We start from the raw sequence: 14,273 nt of genomic DNA on the forward strand, positions 1-14,273 counted from the left end.
GGGAAAATATATTAATTGTAGCTCTGGTCTTATGATGATAAGTAAATGTTTGTGTGACTAAGAGCCAAGTAAGCTCCGAAGTTTGTGGGATGAAGTGGAGAGACGGATGAATGATTTCTGTTTACTACACGAGTGTAGTATACAGATGCTACTTGAGTTACATCCTTGAGGTTGATGAGAGTTGATTTATCAGTAATCGCTTCATGTTGTACCTTATCTTCACAGTAAGTTGTCCTGCACACTTCTCATATGCTCTTGTTCCCTAAGTAATTTGTTGCCCGAAGATTGTACTCATGGACATCAATTTGTTTGTGTTTTGCTGCAGGAGGAGTTGGATTTGTCTTCCAGCTCCCAGTCTCCCCTTTCCCTATATGGTGAAAGCTGTAACAGCCCATCCTCTGTAGAGCCACTCAAAGAAGACAAGCCTGTCATTGGTCCTGGAAACAAAACTGGTATCTGTCTGTCTCCCAATTTCCTATTATTTCTATTTTAGATAACGTAGGTTCCACTTTTAAAAGGCAAATATTGGATTAAGCATATATTAAGCTGGCTTATATTTTAAAATTAGTGTATCATTTTATTTTATGTATATGGGTGTTTTATCTGCATTTATGTATGTGAATCAGCTGTGTGCTGCCTGCCTCCAGACGCAAAAAGAGGGCTTCAAATCCCCTGGAACTGGGATTATAGGTAGTTGTAAGCTGTTCCAGATTTCAGATCTTCTTGAAGAGCAACCAGTACTCTTAAGTGTTGCGCCATCTTTCCAGCCCCTAAATGAGTATATTATATAGTTGTTGTTCTGAATGATTACTGTGAAGAGGACAAGTGAATAAAATCTTTCGTGATGGTCATTGTCTTCACAGGTGAAATACACTTAAAATAGACATGGATTCTGTCATCTTCAGGAGAGGTTGTGAAGGTCCTGGCAAAGTCTAGACATTATTCAGTGATTTTAGCATCATCCTTACCAGTTCATGGTCCCTTCCCAAAGCTGCAGAAAGGACGATCCTAGACTGAGGTCTTTCTTCAGTCCAGTCATGTAAAGGATGGCTGGGTTTACACTCACTGATGATTGTTCTTAGAAGTCAAGATAGCACATAGAGGAAAGAATATAATATAATATGTTTTCTTTATTTTCTTCAGATTGATTTGAGGTTTTGTTTTGTTTTTTTCCTCCAGAACATGGACTGACTCCAAAGAAAAAAAATCAAATGAGTTCAAAACCTTCAGTTCAGCCCAAACCTTTATTACTTCCAGCAGCACCCAAGACTCAAACAAATGCCAGTGTTCCAGCAAAAACCATCATTATTCAGACACTCCCAGCCCTTATGCCACTGGCAAAGCAGCAATCGATCATCAGCATACAGCCTGCACCCACTAAAGGTACCTGTGTAAACTATGGTGCTCTGTGTTTGTTGGAAAGCACTAAGGCTTATATAACGTGAGTTATTTTAATTTGGGTTATAATTTTTGAGCATGTACTATGGTGTCAGGAATTTCCTTGGATCTGAGGATTTTGCAGAGATGACTAATGTAGTTCCTGTCCCTGTGGGGACAGAGTTCTACAGATCACTGATATCTGTTGCCTCTTCTTTTCTTACAGATTTTATTGGGATATATCTGTATTTAAGGCACCAATTTTTTGTTCTTGTTGATTTCTTTTTTCTTTTTTTTTTTTGGATTGTTTAAATTGGTTTATTTTTAAAGTATTTTTATTTTTAAAAAATTGTTAAAATAAAAATTTTATTTTATTTAAATGATTTTATATATATCAATATAAACTATATATATACATATATGTGTATATATATGTATATATATATATATTCCTCTCCCTTCCTCCCTTCCTCCCTTCTCCCCTTCTACCATCTCCCATGATCCCCATGCTTTTTTCTTTCTTTTTTGAAACAGAGTTTCACTACGTATCCTTTAGTGGCCTGGAACTCTATAAGTAGACCAGCTGACCTCAAATCAACAGAGATCTACCTGTTTCTGTCTCCTGAGTGCTGGGACTAATTGTGTGCACCACACTTGACTGAGGATTTGATACTGTGAAATCATTTACAATGAAGAAAATCTGGGAGATTTTGTTTATATTGCTACTTTATTCTGAGATTATTGTAACTATGATCTTTTTTGCTTTGTTTTGTTTTTGAGGGGTGGTTAGGATTTAAAATAATAAGGACCATTTCAAATCAAGTATGTGTTGAGCAATAACTCTGGCTCTGAATTTCTGAGGAGACTGTGTGGTTTGGTAAGCAAGGCATTGAACTAGGTTTTAGAACTGACTGCTGCCAACTAGCTCAGAATTGGTGTTTTTCTGTATTTTACCCACCAGATGGCCTCACGTACTTGGGTCTACAAGAAAGTTTACTACGGAAATAAGTTCAGATTTGAGGGTTTGGTAATCTTGAGTTATGGGACATCTCCTAGGCAGCTTCGTCATCATTGCACTTGCACTGATCTCTGTGCACATGGCTATGGGAAGATTTATGCAGTACTCATTTCTCAGGATTGAATTTATTGGCAACATTTAGCACTAGGAGTTAATAGGGCATGTGTAAGTAAACATCGGTGTTACATTTACTTTTATGGCTATATTTGCATTTATGAATGGCTAGCTCATTTCTTTGGAGCATGGTTTCAATGAGAGAAAATTTGATCTTGTGTATTAACCTTGTTTATTAAATAACGATGGGCAATTAGACATCAATAAAAAGAACTAAACAAAAAGGTTCCCAGATAAAAGAACAATGCTAATAGATAAAATAGTTTGAAATACCTTCCCCCATTTAGGATAAACTCTTTGAAATAAGGCAAAAGTCTTACTGTATATTCATATATAGTTTTAGGAATAGTTCTTAAATCTTTTGCCAAGACCTCAAAATGATTTGTGTATTTCTGAACTAAGAATTTGAGTTCATGAAGAACCTTCTTACAGTTCCCACAGCTATTAAAACATGTATAAAATTCCAAGTCTGGTGCTAATATGGCCGTGTGTAAAGGAGGGGGTACCCTCAAGAGTCAGTTGGCTTTAAACTGTTGGCTATGCTTGAGTGGTGGATCTCTGTTTGTTTTTGAGAAAGGATTTCTCTGTGTAGTCCTGGCTGTCCTGGCCTGGAACTCCCGCTGTAGACCAGCTGACCTCAAACCCAGAGATCTACCTGCCTCTGCCTCTGCCTCCTGAGAGCCAGGATTAAAGGCTTGTGCCACCACTACTGACTGAGATCTTTACTTATAGCAAAAACCAGATTATTCTTTTCCAAGCATTTTATCAGTTCCAGAGGTTAAAATCATCCATTCTGAACTTCAGTGATTTCACATGATCTGAAGACTGTTATTTTTTTTTTTTATGAGCATGTGCCAATAGGTTGTTTTTATAATGTAATCTATGGATTTTGGTATTAGTATTATAACTTGCAGATTAAATGTATGTCTTTCATATATTATTATTATTTTAATTTGAGAGTGGAATGAGAGGAAGAGAGGGCTGGGGTAATTGATTGCTCAGTCAGTAAAACGCTTCCCACATAAGCATGGGAACCTGAGTTCAGATGCCTAGCACCCACATAAAAAGCTGGGTAGGACATTCTAGTGCCTATATGGAGATAGGCAGATCCCTTAGAGGTCACGGAGCAGCTCGCCTAGCTAACTGATAAGGTCTAGTTTTAGGGAGAGGCCTGTCTCAAAAAGTAAGGTGGAGAGCCACTGAAGAAGACATCTGTCATCAGCCTCTGGCCTCAACACACATGTACACACACTTGAAAACATACATATACTACATGGACAAAAAAGAAAAATGGCAGAGATGTGATACTTACAGATTTAAGTTCCTATTCTCTAATGTGGGGTTAAAGTGCTTCACAATTTGGTTCCAACTTAGTTTTCTAACTTTATAGTACAGCTTCATTATTTTCTGTAAAACTTTGTGCCAGTCTAATTAACCTGGCATTGTCTCTTGAATTCTGCCAACCTGGATTGTTTTTCTATAGTTTTGCTTCTAAGTCTTCTGTACCTTGTAAGAATGTTGTAAGTAGAGCAGTTGAAAGATGATTAAAGCCCAGACTATCTGAAAATGGAGAACCAGGATGGGAGTAGAGCTGTTACAAAGCCGAGCATTGTACGGGGCGGTAATTGATGGTGGGCATGTGTGGGGGAGGGAGGCCGTGAAGGGCAGAGAGGAAAGTCTTTTTGGTGACGTCTATGCTTCTGTCTTAGACTTTTTTGATGATACCACAAATCCCTGAAATTAGGGGATGCATAAAGAGTAACGTCTTATAAGCGGGATGGTAGAGTGAAGCTAACTTGTCTGGCCAGCCAAGGCTTAGTAATTCATTATATTCATAATTAATTAATCTTCTAAAAATGATGAAATGTAATCAGTTTTTTCTCAGAATTCTGCCTTTTAATTGTGATTTAAATTTGTATAAATAGTTTCATACCAATTGTGAGGACTAATGAGTTGATAGTACATGGAAGCTACTATTACGTAGAAAAAGGGCCAATAATGAATGTATGCTAAGCTGTTGTTATGTGCCAGATGTTCTTCTAAGGGCTTAAATACATTATCTTATTTAATAGTTACATATCTCTCAGGATAAGTATCAATATTTTTATTTTATAGAGATGAGAAAACTTGGTGCAACGAAATATTTACCAAGTTGCACAAGTATGTTAAAACAAAGTAGGTATTTCTTAAATGTTTGCTATGTAGTTTGCAATCTTTGAAGAAAGTTAAAAAGAAAGAACTGATCATGAAAATCAGTGGTTGTATCATTCAACATTGCAGTCAGTATTGAATCCAGCTGTCGTCCTTTAAGGGGATTTATTTGCCTGTGATACTAGAGAGGATTTGGAGTGTTCCAAACGGATAAACCACCCTTTGGTGTGTTCTGTTTTATGTGTTTCCACACCAGGAATAGTCCCTATGTTCAGTTGCTAACTACTAAATGCCCCAAACAGTCCTTTGCATTGTAGCCTTCGGCCTGGTCAGCACTTAGCAAGTAACTATGAGAGCCTTTTGTTCTTGGACAGACTGTAATAGAAATTTAGTGGTTCCTGCCATTCTGTCTTGAACTTGAACATGCCTAAAATCTTCAGAGGACTCTTGATTTAGATAAAGTGAAGACAGTTGGGGACTTTAGGGTGTAAGAGCTTGAAATACAGCGTGGAGTAAGGGAGACAGCAGTGGCCTGGTAGGACATGAGTTGTATTTGGTGTACAGACTCTCTTGGTAATCCTATCTCCATAAGATGCAATTCTCTTGGCTGGGACACAGGGACAGTGAGACAGGGGCAGTGAAATTGGATTCTCTCTCTGTCCTTTCTTCCCCTACCTCCCCCCTTCCTTCTTTTCTTTCTTTTTAGTAATGGGAATTGAACCTAAGGCCCTGTTCATACTTGGCAAGTTCTCTACCACACCACAGAACTCTATACATTCCCCAGCCTTTTCACTTTCTGTTTTGAGACAGTCTCATTAAGTTGCTTAAGCTAACCTTGAATTCCCTCTGTAGCCCTAGTTGACCTTGAACTTGTGATCCTTTTATCCTGGCTAGATTATAGGATTTATAATAAGGATTATAAGCCTATACTGCCAGGCCTAGTTTTGGATTATCTTTTAAAATTAGTTTTAAGGAATATTACAGACATTTACAGTGTTATTTACCAGTGCTTTAAATCTACAGTTGGGTCTACAGGTCTGATCCTTTCTTTGAGGTAATTCAATGTGTTTTATTATCTCCTGTGTTCTTTGGAATAGACTCAAAGTTTGGAACAATGTTTAGAGGAAGGAAGGTCTTCTTTTTTTTATATAATCACAATTCTAAGCTTAGAAGGCATGGGGCATTGTTTCTGCGAATGTTGTTCTCTTCTCCAGGTGTTGGTTTAAGCCAGTGGTTCTGTATGGTGGTGGGGTTGGACAGAAAAGCAGTAGTGTACAGCATTTTGCAAGGCATCACATCTCTACTTGTTCTAAGATGTTACTGTAAATCTAATAATTTATTTCATTTATTGTTGTACAATTATTTTCAAAACTTTATGGCTATATTTTTTGTTAATAAACTATAAATTAATTTTATTTGATTTTTTTATTGTTTTGGTTTTGAGATGGTATCTTAATACATAGTCCAGGCTGCTCTTGAACCAAAAATCCTCCTATCTCTGTCTCCCAAATGCTTGGATTTATAGCCATCCATTATTATATCCAATACAAATTCATAGCTAAATTCTTAATAGTCATTTCTCACTATGCATTTTCACAGTCCATAGAAACCCACAGACACCATGATTATCTTATATGGTTGAGCTGTCTCTTTGAGCTAAAGAAGAGTACTTTTGGACATGGTAGTGTGTACCTATAATTCCAGCACTTGGGAGGTTGAAGCTAGAGAATTATGAATTGAGGTTAGCCTGGGCTGCATAGCAGGTTGCAGGCCAGCTTTGAGCTACATCGTGAGATCTTGTTTCAAAAACCCCAGGACTTAGTGGTAGAAGACCTGCCTGGCTTGTGCAAGGCCTTGGGTTCAAACTCTAATGCCTGAGAAGTAAGTATATGCAGTTAGAAATCCTTCTCTTCAGTTTTTACATTATAGTAAGTCTATCTTTTTAATGCCAGCTTGACTTAATGTCTTATTCAGTGTTGTTAAAAACATAGTCCTGTTGATCTATTATTTATATATTACTTTTATTTATATTTCTGGCCTGACTGTATATTTATATAACTACCTTTAACCCATTTCTCCATTTTAGGTGAATTTATTTATAACAGAAGTCAGTTTAGGGAAACGAGAAGATAAACATATTTAGCAATGTTATGCCCCATTAAATTGTATGTATTTCAAATTTATGCAATTAATTTAAAATTTTCTTACCCACTTACTACTTATAAGTGCTAATATATGAATTGAGAAAATGGTGACTTTTGAATTCTACTTCTGGTCTGCTTTTTGAGGCCACTGAAACAAAGAATTTTATAAATGTGATCTTTTTTTAGCCAAGACAGATGTTCTCAACAAACAGGTGTTCTGAAAGTATTTTGATTTTCAGTTTTTCCCAACCCTTTGAAATATGAAACTGAATTTTATAAGTCATTTTAAACTGCCTGAACATAAAATGTCTGGTTGTCCTTGAAGAATTATAAATTTATACTGAATTAAAGTTTCTGGTCATGATAGTACCTTTATTCAGCTAGATAAAGCCAAAGTACACAGATATTAGGCAAGTGTTTCAATACCTTACATAACTGTCAGGGGGAAGGAAACAGGCAGGTACCATTTCAGTAGATGAGTGTTAGGTGTTGTCCGTGCTCTCCTGACGGTGCTGAGTGGAGTACACGGCAATGAACGCAAGTTTAAGATGGTGGCAGCTGCAAAGACTAGGAAAAGAGTTGAGATCATTGCTTTGGCAGCGATCGGAAAGATTGCTATTATTTGAAGATAGCCATTGTGTCTGTTAACTAAAATTCCATTCATTTGGGTTTTTTGGGCATTTGTAATTACTTGACTCTTTCCTATACATATTGTATATGTATGTATTTGTAAATATATAATTTAAGGATTTATTGTTTAAAATAAGAAAAATTCATATAGAAACTAAGAAACTTCAGAGGCTAATACTTGGAAAATGCAGGTATGACAACAAATTTGTTATGTTTTGTTGTTATATTGAAGAAGATAAAAATGAACTACTGCCTGGTTTGTTTATGTTTCTAGTGAGTATTTTTGCCTCCTCCCCTCAGTACTGGAATTATCTTGGGCCTTGTGCATGCAGGCAAGCCCTTTGCCACTGAGCTACATCCCCAGTCCTCTTTTTATTTTCTTTGTGAGATGAGGGTCTGAACGAACATGTGATTCTCCTACTTCAACCTCCATAGTGACTGTAATTACAGGCTTGCATCATCAGGCCTGGCTTTAAAAAGGTTTTAAATTTAAACTGTGTGTGTGCGTGCACGTGTGTGCACGTGTGTGTACTTGAGAAAGCCAGGAGATGGTGTCAGGACTCCTGGAGCTGTAAGTTGCAGTTGTGAGCTGCTCAGCGTGGACAACGGGAATCAAATCTGGACTCTCTTGAAGGCAGTGAGCACTCTTACCACTGAGCCATCTCTCCTGGCCTTCTTTGCTTTTATCAATTGAGGCTTGCTGTGCTGTTCAAACGATCCACAGGTTCCTGGGTTTGAGTGCTTCCTCTGCCTCAGCCTCTCAGCTACTTAGACTATAGGTATGTATCACCATATCTGACTTAAAAATAGATTGTTAGCTGGGCAGTGGTGGCACACGCCTTTAATCCCAGCACTCAGGAGGCAGAGGCAGGCGGATCCCCGAGATCGAGGCCAGCCTGGTCTACAAGAGCTAGTTCCAGGACAGCCAGGGCTGTTACACAAAGAAACCTTGTCTCAAAAAAAAAAAAAGGAAAGCTTGTTAATGGTGACTCAAAGAGGATGAACTTAGTTGGTCCCATTAAAAACACAGCATCGGAGTCCCCCTTAGTGTGTGTTGCTATTAGTGATGTTTTATTTATTACCATGTGAAGTTCTTCAGGATTGATCTGTCTGTAGAGGAGACTGAGTGTTAGACTGCTCCCTGACACAATCGCTGTGCACCACTTGATTCCCTGCTTTTTCTTAACTCAGGTCAGACTGTTCTGCTCTCTCAGCCTACTATGGTGCAACTTCAGGCCCCTGGAGTGCTGCCTTCTGCTCAGCCAGTTCTTGCTGTCGCTGGAGGAGCCACACAGCTGCCTAACCATGTGGTGAACGTGGTGCCAGCCCCTGTGGTGAACAGTCCAGTGAGTGGAAAACTTTCCATGCCTAAACCTGTCCTACAAAGCACAAGAAGTCTGGGTTCAGATGTAAGTACTTACCTGTGAATGTGCTTTTCTGTTGTGTAAGTATAGCAGTGATCTCAGCCCACAATACTGTGAATATTTGTTGCAAAACGTATCTAGTGAGTAGAGTATCCATTGTTTAGAAAAAGAGTCCCTTGGTTTATACCAATACAGAGAACAGTGGATATCAAGATTGAGTATTGAGTAAGGAGTATTGAGTATTGAGTAAGGGGTGAGTATTGAGTAAGCTACTGAGTAAGGGGCATTCTTGTTACAGACCAAGGAGAACTGGAGAGAGGAAGTGCAAGTTTGTTTGCAGCTGCATTGTGGATGTCAATCTGAGTGTTCTCAACCTAGTTATTGCAGAGAGAGAGAGAGAGAGAGAGAGAGAGAGAGAGAGAGAGAGAGAGAGAGAGAGAGAGAGAAGGATATTCCTGGACTGTTACATAGTACTTACTGTGCCTTCATGGTTGGGGCACAAAAGAGTTAGCAGGATCTGCAAACATTTTAATCTCTTTAAAGAAGACAGTGTCTGCCAGTATGTTGTCAGAAAGCCCTTAAACAAAGAGGGCAAGAATGCCGGGGTAAAGCACTAGGGACAGATTGCCAAGAGACATAGGCAGTTCTCGCTGAGAAATTCTGAGTCCAGTCAAAAATTAGTCTTTAAGAGTAACAAATAAATGACATAATGAGTTAAAAACTGGCACCTGGTGAGCACAGAAACAATATTAGAAAGATGTAGATAGCTATGGAAGCTGTTTTTCTTTCCTTTTAGCACATGGAAAACTTTCCATAATAAGAAAAAGAATGACAATAGCAAAAATTAAAAAGTAATCTGACTTTTTTCATTTAAAAAGTATAACCAGTAAGTAAAGAGTATGCTTTTCAAGAAGACCAAAAAGGTTTAAAATGATAGAAACTTTTTTTTCTTAGAGATGGATATATTTTATTATTGCCGAGACTAATAAGAACAGGGTTATATGTAAGATGTGACTCCTAGGACATGTATGAGTATCCCCCAAACTGCTTAGGGCCCCCAGCCTTGGGGGATGTAGTTAAGTTTCTATCAGGCCAGTCTTTCCACATGGGGCAGGGGATAGCATCTGCTTTTAACACCAAAACTCTTGAATTCTACCCCCTCTAGGGAGGTCCCTTTCAGAGATGTGGAAGAATCATCTTGGTCAGAGCTGAAGGGGTGTGTGACTGTGGGGCTGGCAGGAACAAGGACTCAGGAGTCTTTCCTATTGTTGGTTTTTTACTCTTTGATCTTTGAGGGGGCCTGCCACCTGTCTTCCAAATAAATACATAGAGACTTATTGTTACTTATGAATGCCCGGCCTTAGCTTGCCTTGTTTCTAGCCAGCTTTTCTTAACTTAAATTATCCTGTTTACCTTTTGCCTCTGGGTTTATCATTCTCTATTCTATATACCTTTCTTCTTACTCTGAAGCAGGCTTGCGGCTGGGTGGTGTAGGCAGAGTTTCTCTTTGTCTTGGCAAAGAGAATAACTATTCAGAGACTTATTATTAATTATAAATGCTCAGCCAGTAGCTCAGCCTTGTTACTAACTCTTACATTTTAAATTAACCCCTATTTCTTTTTAAGTTTTATTTTATTTTATTTTACATACCAATCCCAGTTCCCCCTCCCTCCCCACCTTCCCCTCTCTCCTCCCATCTACTCCTCAGAGAGGGTAAGGCCTCCCATGGAGAGTCAATGAATTCTGTCACATCACCATGTTCAGGCAGTACCAAGGCCTTCCTCCTTGTGTCCAGGCTGAGCAAGGTTTCTCTTGGTAGGAAATGGGCTCCAAAAAGGCAGATTATTCATTAGGGATTGCTCCTGGTCCCACTGCCAGTGGGCACATAAACTGCCCAAGCCAAACACTGTCACCTGCTTTCAGAGGGGGCCAGATTGGTCTTGTGCAGGTCCAGAGTCAGTGAGCTCCCACTAGTTCAGGTCAGTTTTTTCTGTTGGGTTCCCCATCGTGGTTTTGACGCCTTTGCTCATGTTTTGCTTCTAACCCATATTTCTTTTTTTTTTTTTTTTTTTTTTTGGTTTTTTCGAGACAGGGTTTCTCTGTGGCTTTGGAGCCTGTCCTGGAACTAGCTCTGTAGACCAGGCTGGTCTCGAACTGACAGAGATCCGCCTGCCTCTGCCTTATCTATGCTCTGCCACATGGCTTGATATTTTTCTCAGTATGGCAAGTTCATCTCACAATTTTGAGAAACTTCTCTTCTTCCTTGTGCTCTCTATTTTCTGCAAGTCTTACCTAACCTCTATCTGTCCAGCTATTGGCCAATCAGCTTATTTATTAACCCGATCACAGTGACACATAATTCACATAGTATAAAGGAATATTTCACAGGGTAGCTGGCCCCTGGCATCCTCCTCTCTTTCTCCCTTTCTTGTTTCTCCTCTTTTCTTTTTCTCCTTTTATTTATTCACTCTATCTGGCAGCCCTGCCTATCCCTCTCTCCTGTCTAGCTATTGGATGTTCAGCTTTTTATTGGACCAATCAGGTGTTGTAGGTAGGCAAAGTAACAGCTTCCTAGAGTTAAAAAAAAATGCAACATGAGAGCATGCATCATTAAGCAAATATTCCAAAACATTAATGTAACACTTCTAAAACTAATATTTCACAGAATTTCCTTTTTTGTCTAAATAAAAAGAAATGTTTTAACTTTAACATAGTAAAACTATAATATATAACAAAACCACTTATCAAGTATTATATTTACAATATTCAGTCTATTTGTATTTAGTAAATTTAGAGAAAATACTCCATTATCTATCTTACTTTAGTGATTCCAAAGTTTTATAAGTAATTTACTTTTTACCATAACTAAGGAAAATATGACTCTGTTTAGTCTTTAACTCCATCAGAGACCCCAGAAGGATGTAATTTTACCTAAAAACAGAGACATCTGGCTGCCTAGATAGTCACCCAAAGCTCTTCTGCAATGTTGGGGCATTCATCTTTGGCCTATAGGCCTAGACTATCTGGTATACTTTTCGTTTGAAGTAGGAAATTTGAAGGACTGTCTTACCTTGTATTGGCAAAATTCATAATCACTTTCCTCTGTGTCCTGCAGAATATTTGGCAGACTCTTCTGTGAAGCAGGAATCTCAAAGGACTGTCTTGCATTGTCTTGGCAAAGTTCAACAGGCCTTTTCCTGTTTACCACTTGTCTATTCTGTACAGCATACTGTCAGCAGTCACAGGCAAGAGCAGTTTCTTTGCCCAGTGACTAACCCTGCCACAATGAAAGCAAACTCCATAAGGAGTTTCTTTGACGCCCATCATCTTCTCTGAAGTAAATTGGTGCTGTCAGGAGTAAATGTGTCTCATTGCCATGAAAAACCCTATATTAACAAAACATTTTAAATGCCATATTCTTTAGGTCTTTGAAGTGTTTGAAAATCATCTGTCTAAAATATACCTGTTTAACCTGGAAAACACACCTAATGTGACTACAAGTTTGATTATTATAGATTAACTATTAACCTCATTTCTTAATTATACGTTGTATTTTAAATGCGCGGCATAATACAATACCCCAAACAAGAGTAGAAACATATATTCAGTATAACAAAAATAACTTTAAATTCATAATAAAAATAAAAAATAGCTTTACATTTGACAAAATATCTGAGATTAATAGTTGTCTTTTTATCCTATATTCCTATATTTCCCTAAGTGATAACAAACATCCACAACCCACCAAGTAACCAAAGACCACCCATGCTCTCTCTTGGGAATGTGGGTGTCATGTTCTCCAGACTGCTTCTTGTTGTCTGTAGGCAAAGGCATCTTTAGGGATCCCTGAGAAAACTGAAACAATGTCCAAGTCCTTTGAAGACCAGCTGTAACCTTACTAATATATATCACCTGTCAAGATTCAGGAGATCTTCCCTGATCAAACCTGATCCATATCAACCCTGAAGGAATCTACAGACTCTTGTTTTCTGTGGAAGTAAAAGCAAAATTGCTTCTCCAAAGCAATGCATTTTTTTTTTTTGAGTTCTATTTTAAGGTTAAGTCATTCTTAAAATATCTAGGCTGGTTTATTTCAGCAATTCCCCTTTCAGTCCCATGTCTGTCGGCAATTGTCATTTCCTTATCAGCAATCAAAAAATTCAGAATCAACACAATAACATACAAGGATCCAGATTCCTTGTGTATTTCCCATCTTACGTGGCTCTTTCCTTTTATATTGCTTTAACTTTGTCTTTAAAGACTTTACTATTTTTAAACTATTTCTTTCTATACTGTCCATATGCATTTTCTTTCTTTCTTAAGCCTGTACACATTGCAAAACACATTGAAACATGTTTAGAGGTTTTCTCCATCTGGATCTGTATTTACTGTGAATTTCTGGTCTTTTTTGTCTGCATGAGCAAAAACCTGGTAAGCAGCATGGCTAGGACCTTTGTGGTGGCTTCAGCAGCTGGCTCTGCCTGCTTTTGGGTGGAGCTCTACAATGCTGGTGTTTGCCAATGTTTTGTTTTTTGTTTTTGTCTTTTAAACTTAACATATTGGCTGCTCAAGGGGTATACTAAAAGCAGAGACTGAATGTAGACAGAGGAACCAACTTTTAGGAAAGGTAGGATATCATGTGGACAACAGAATTATTCTGAGTTATTCCAGTGGGTTATCTGTAACAGGCACAGGTAAGTGGTGGAAGTGGTAAATATATAAAAGCTTCTAATCCCAAGCTTTTATATACAGCCATGGTGTTTAGAAGCTGGAGGCCGTTGTTTTCTTTTAGACTGTATGTGGTCACCGGGCATCTGAAGGTTGACAATCATCATGGATTCACTGACCCATTTGTACTCTCCACGTATATTCAGTTAATTACATGCTGCTCTCTTAGCCAGACATCTTTCATGAGTTGTTTGATGCGAAAGAACATACGTTAACATGGCTTTCACAGAGTACTCTGGGAAGTTTTGAGTAACTTGCTGACAGAGTCTCAGTTAACACTGAGGAACTGGAGGAAGTTTGAGATAAGAATGTATTGTACTGATGAGCGTTATCTTTTATTGCTAGGAGTATTTATGGGCTAGTCAACTTTTAGAATTTAGAATGATAGAATTATAAAAGAAAGATTAATGTAGCCTGTGTGGACTGTAAGAAACCTAAAGATTCTTAGAATGACTTTCTAGTCCGCCTGCATTGAGGTTTTTTGTGCCATTTTTACTGAGCTAGCATATCAGGATGTCTTAGGCACTCTTCTATTGCTGTGAAGAGACACCACGACCAAGGCAGTCCTGATAAGAGAAAGCATTTAATTGAGGGGCTTGTTTACAGTTTCACAGGTTTAGTCCATTATTGTCATGATGGGGAGCCTGGGAACATGCAGGTGTGGTTCTGAAGAAGCAGCTGAGAGCTACATCCTGACTCAAAAGGAGACAGAGGGCTTTTGAAACCTGGAAGCCCATTTCCATGAGG

At 38.4% G+C, this 14,273-nt stretch overlaps 1 protein-coding gene across 1 annotated transcript in view; it reads left to right on the top strand.

Annotated features, from left to right (window-relative positions):
• Nucleotides 1-14,273, top strand: part of Atf6 (activating transcription factor 6) — a 171,634-nt gene that overhangs the window by 23,369 nt on the left and 133,992 nt on the right. Inside the window, exons 5-7 of the mRNA XM_057769619.1 lie at nucleotides 326-452; nucleotides 1,180-1,383; nucleotides 8,626-8,843. Of these exons, the coding sequence (XP_057625602.1) occupies nucleotides 326-452; nucleotides 1,180-1,383; nucleotides 8,626-8,843 (549 nt within the window). The remainder of the gene's footprint in view (nucleotides 1-325; nucleotides 453-1,179; nucleotides 1,384-8,625; nucleotides 8,844-14,273) is intronic.

This window comes from Chionomys nivalis, chromosome 5, assembly GCF_950005125.1.
Source record: "Chionomys nivalis chromosome 5, mChiNiv1.1, whole genome shotgun sequence".
NCBI lineage: Eukaryota > Metazoa > Chordata > Mammalia > Rodentia > Cricetidae > Chionomys > Chionomys nivalis.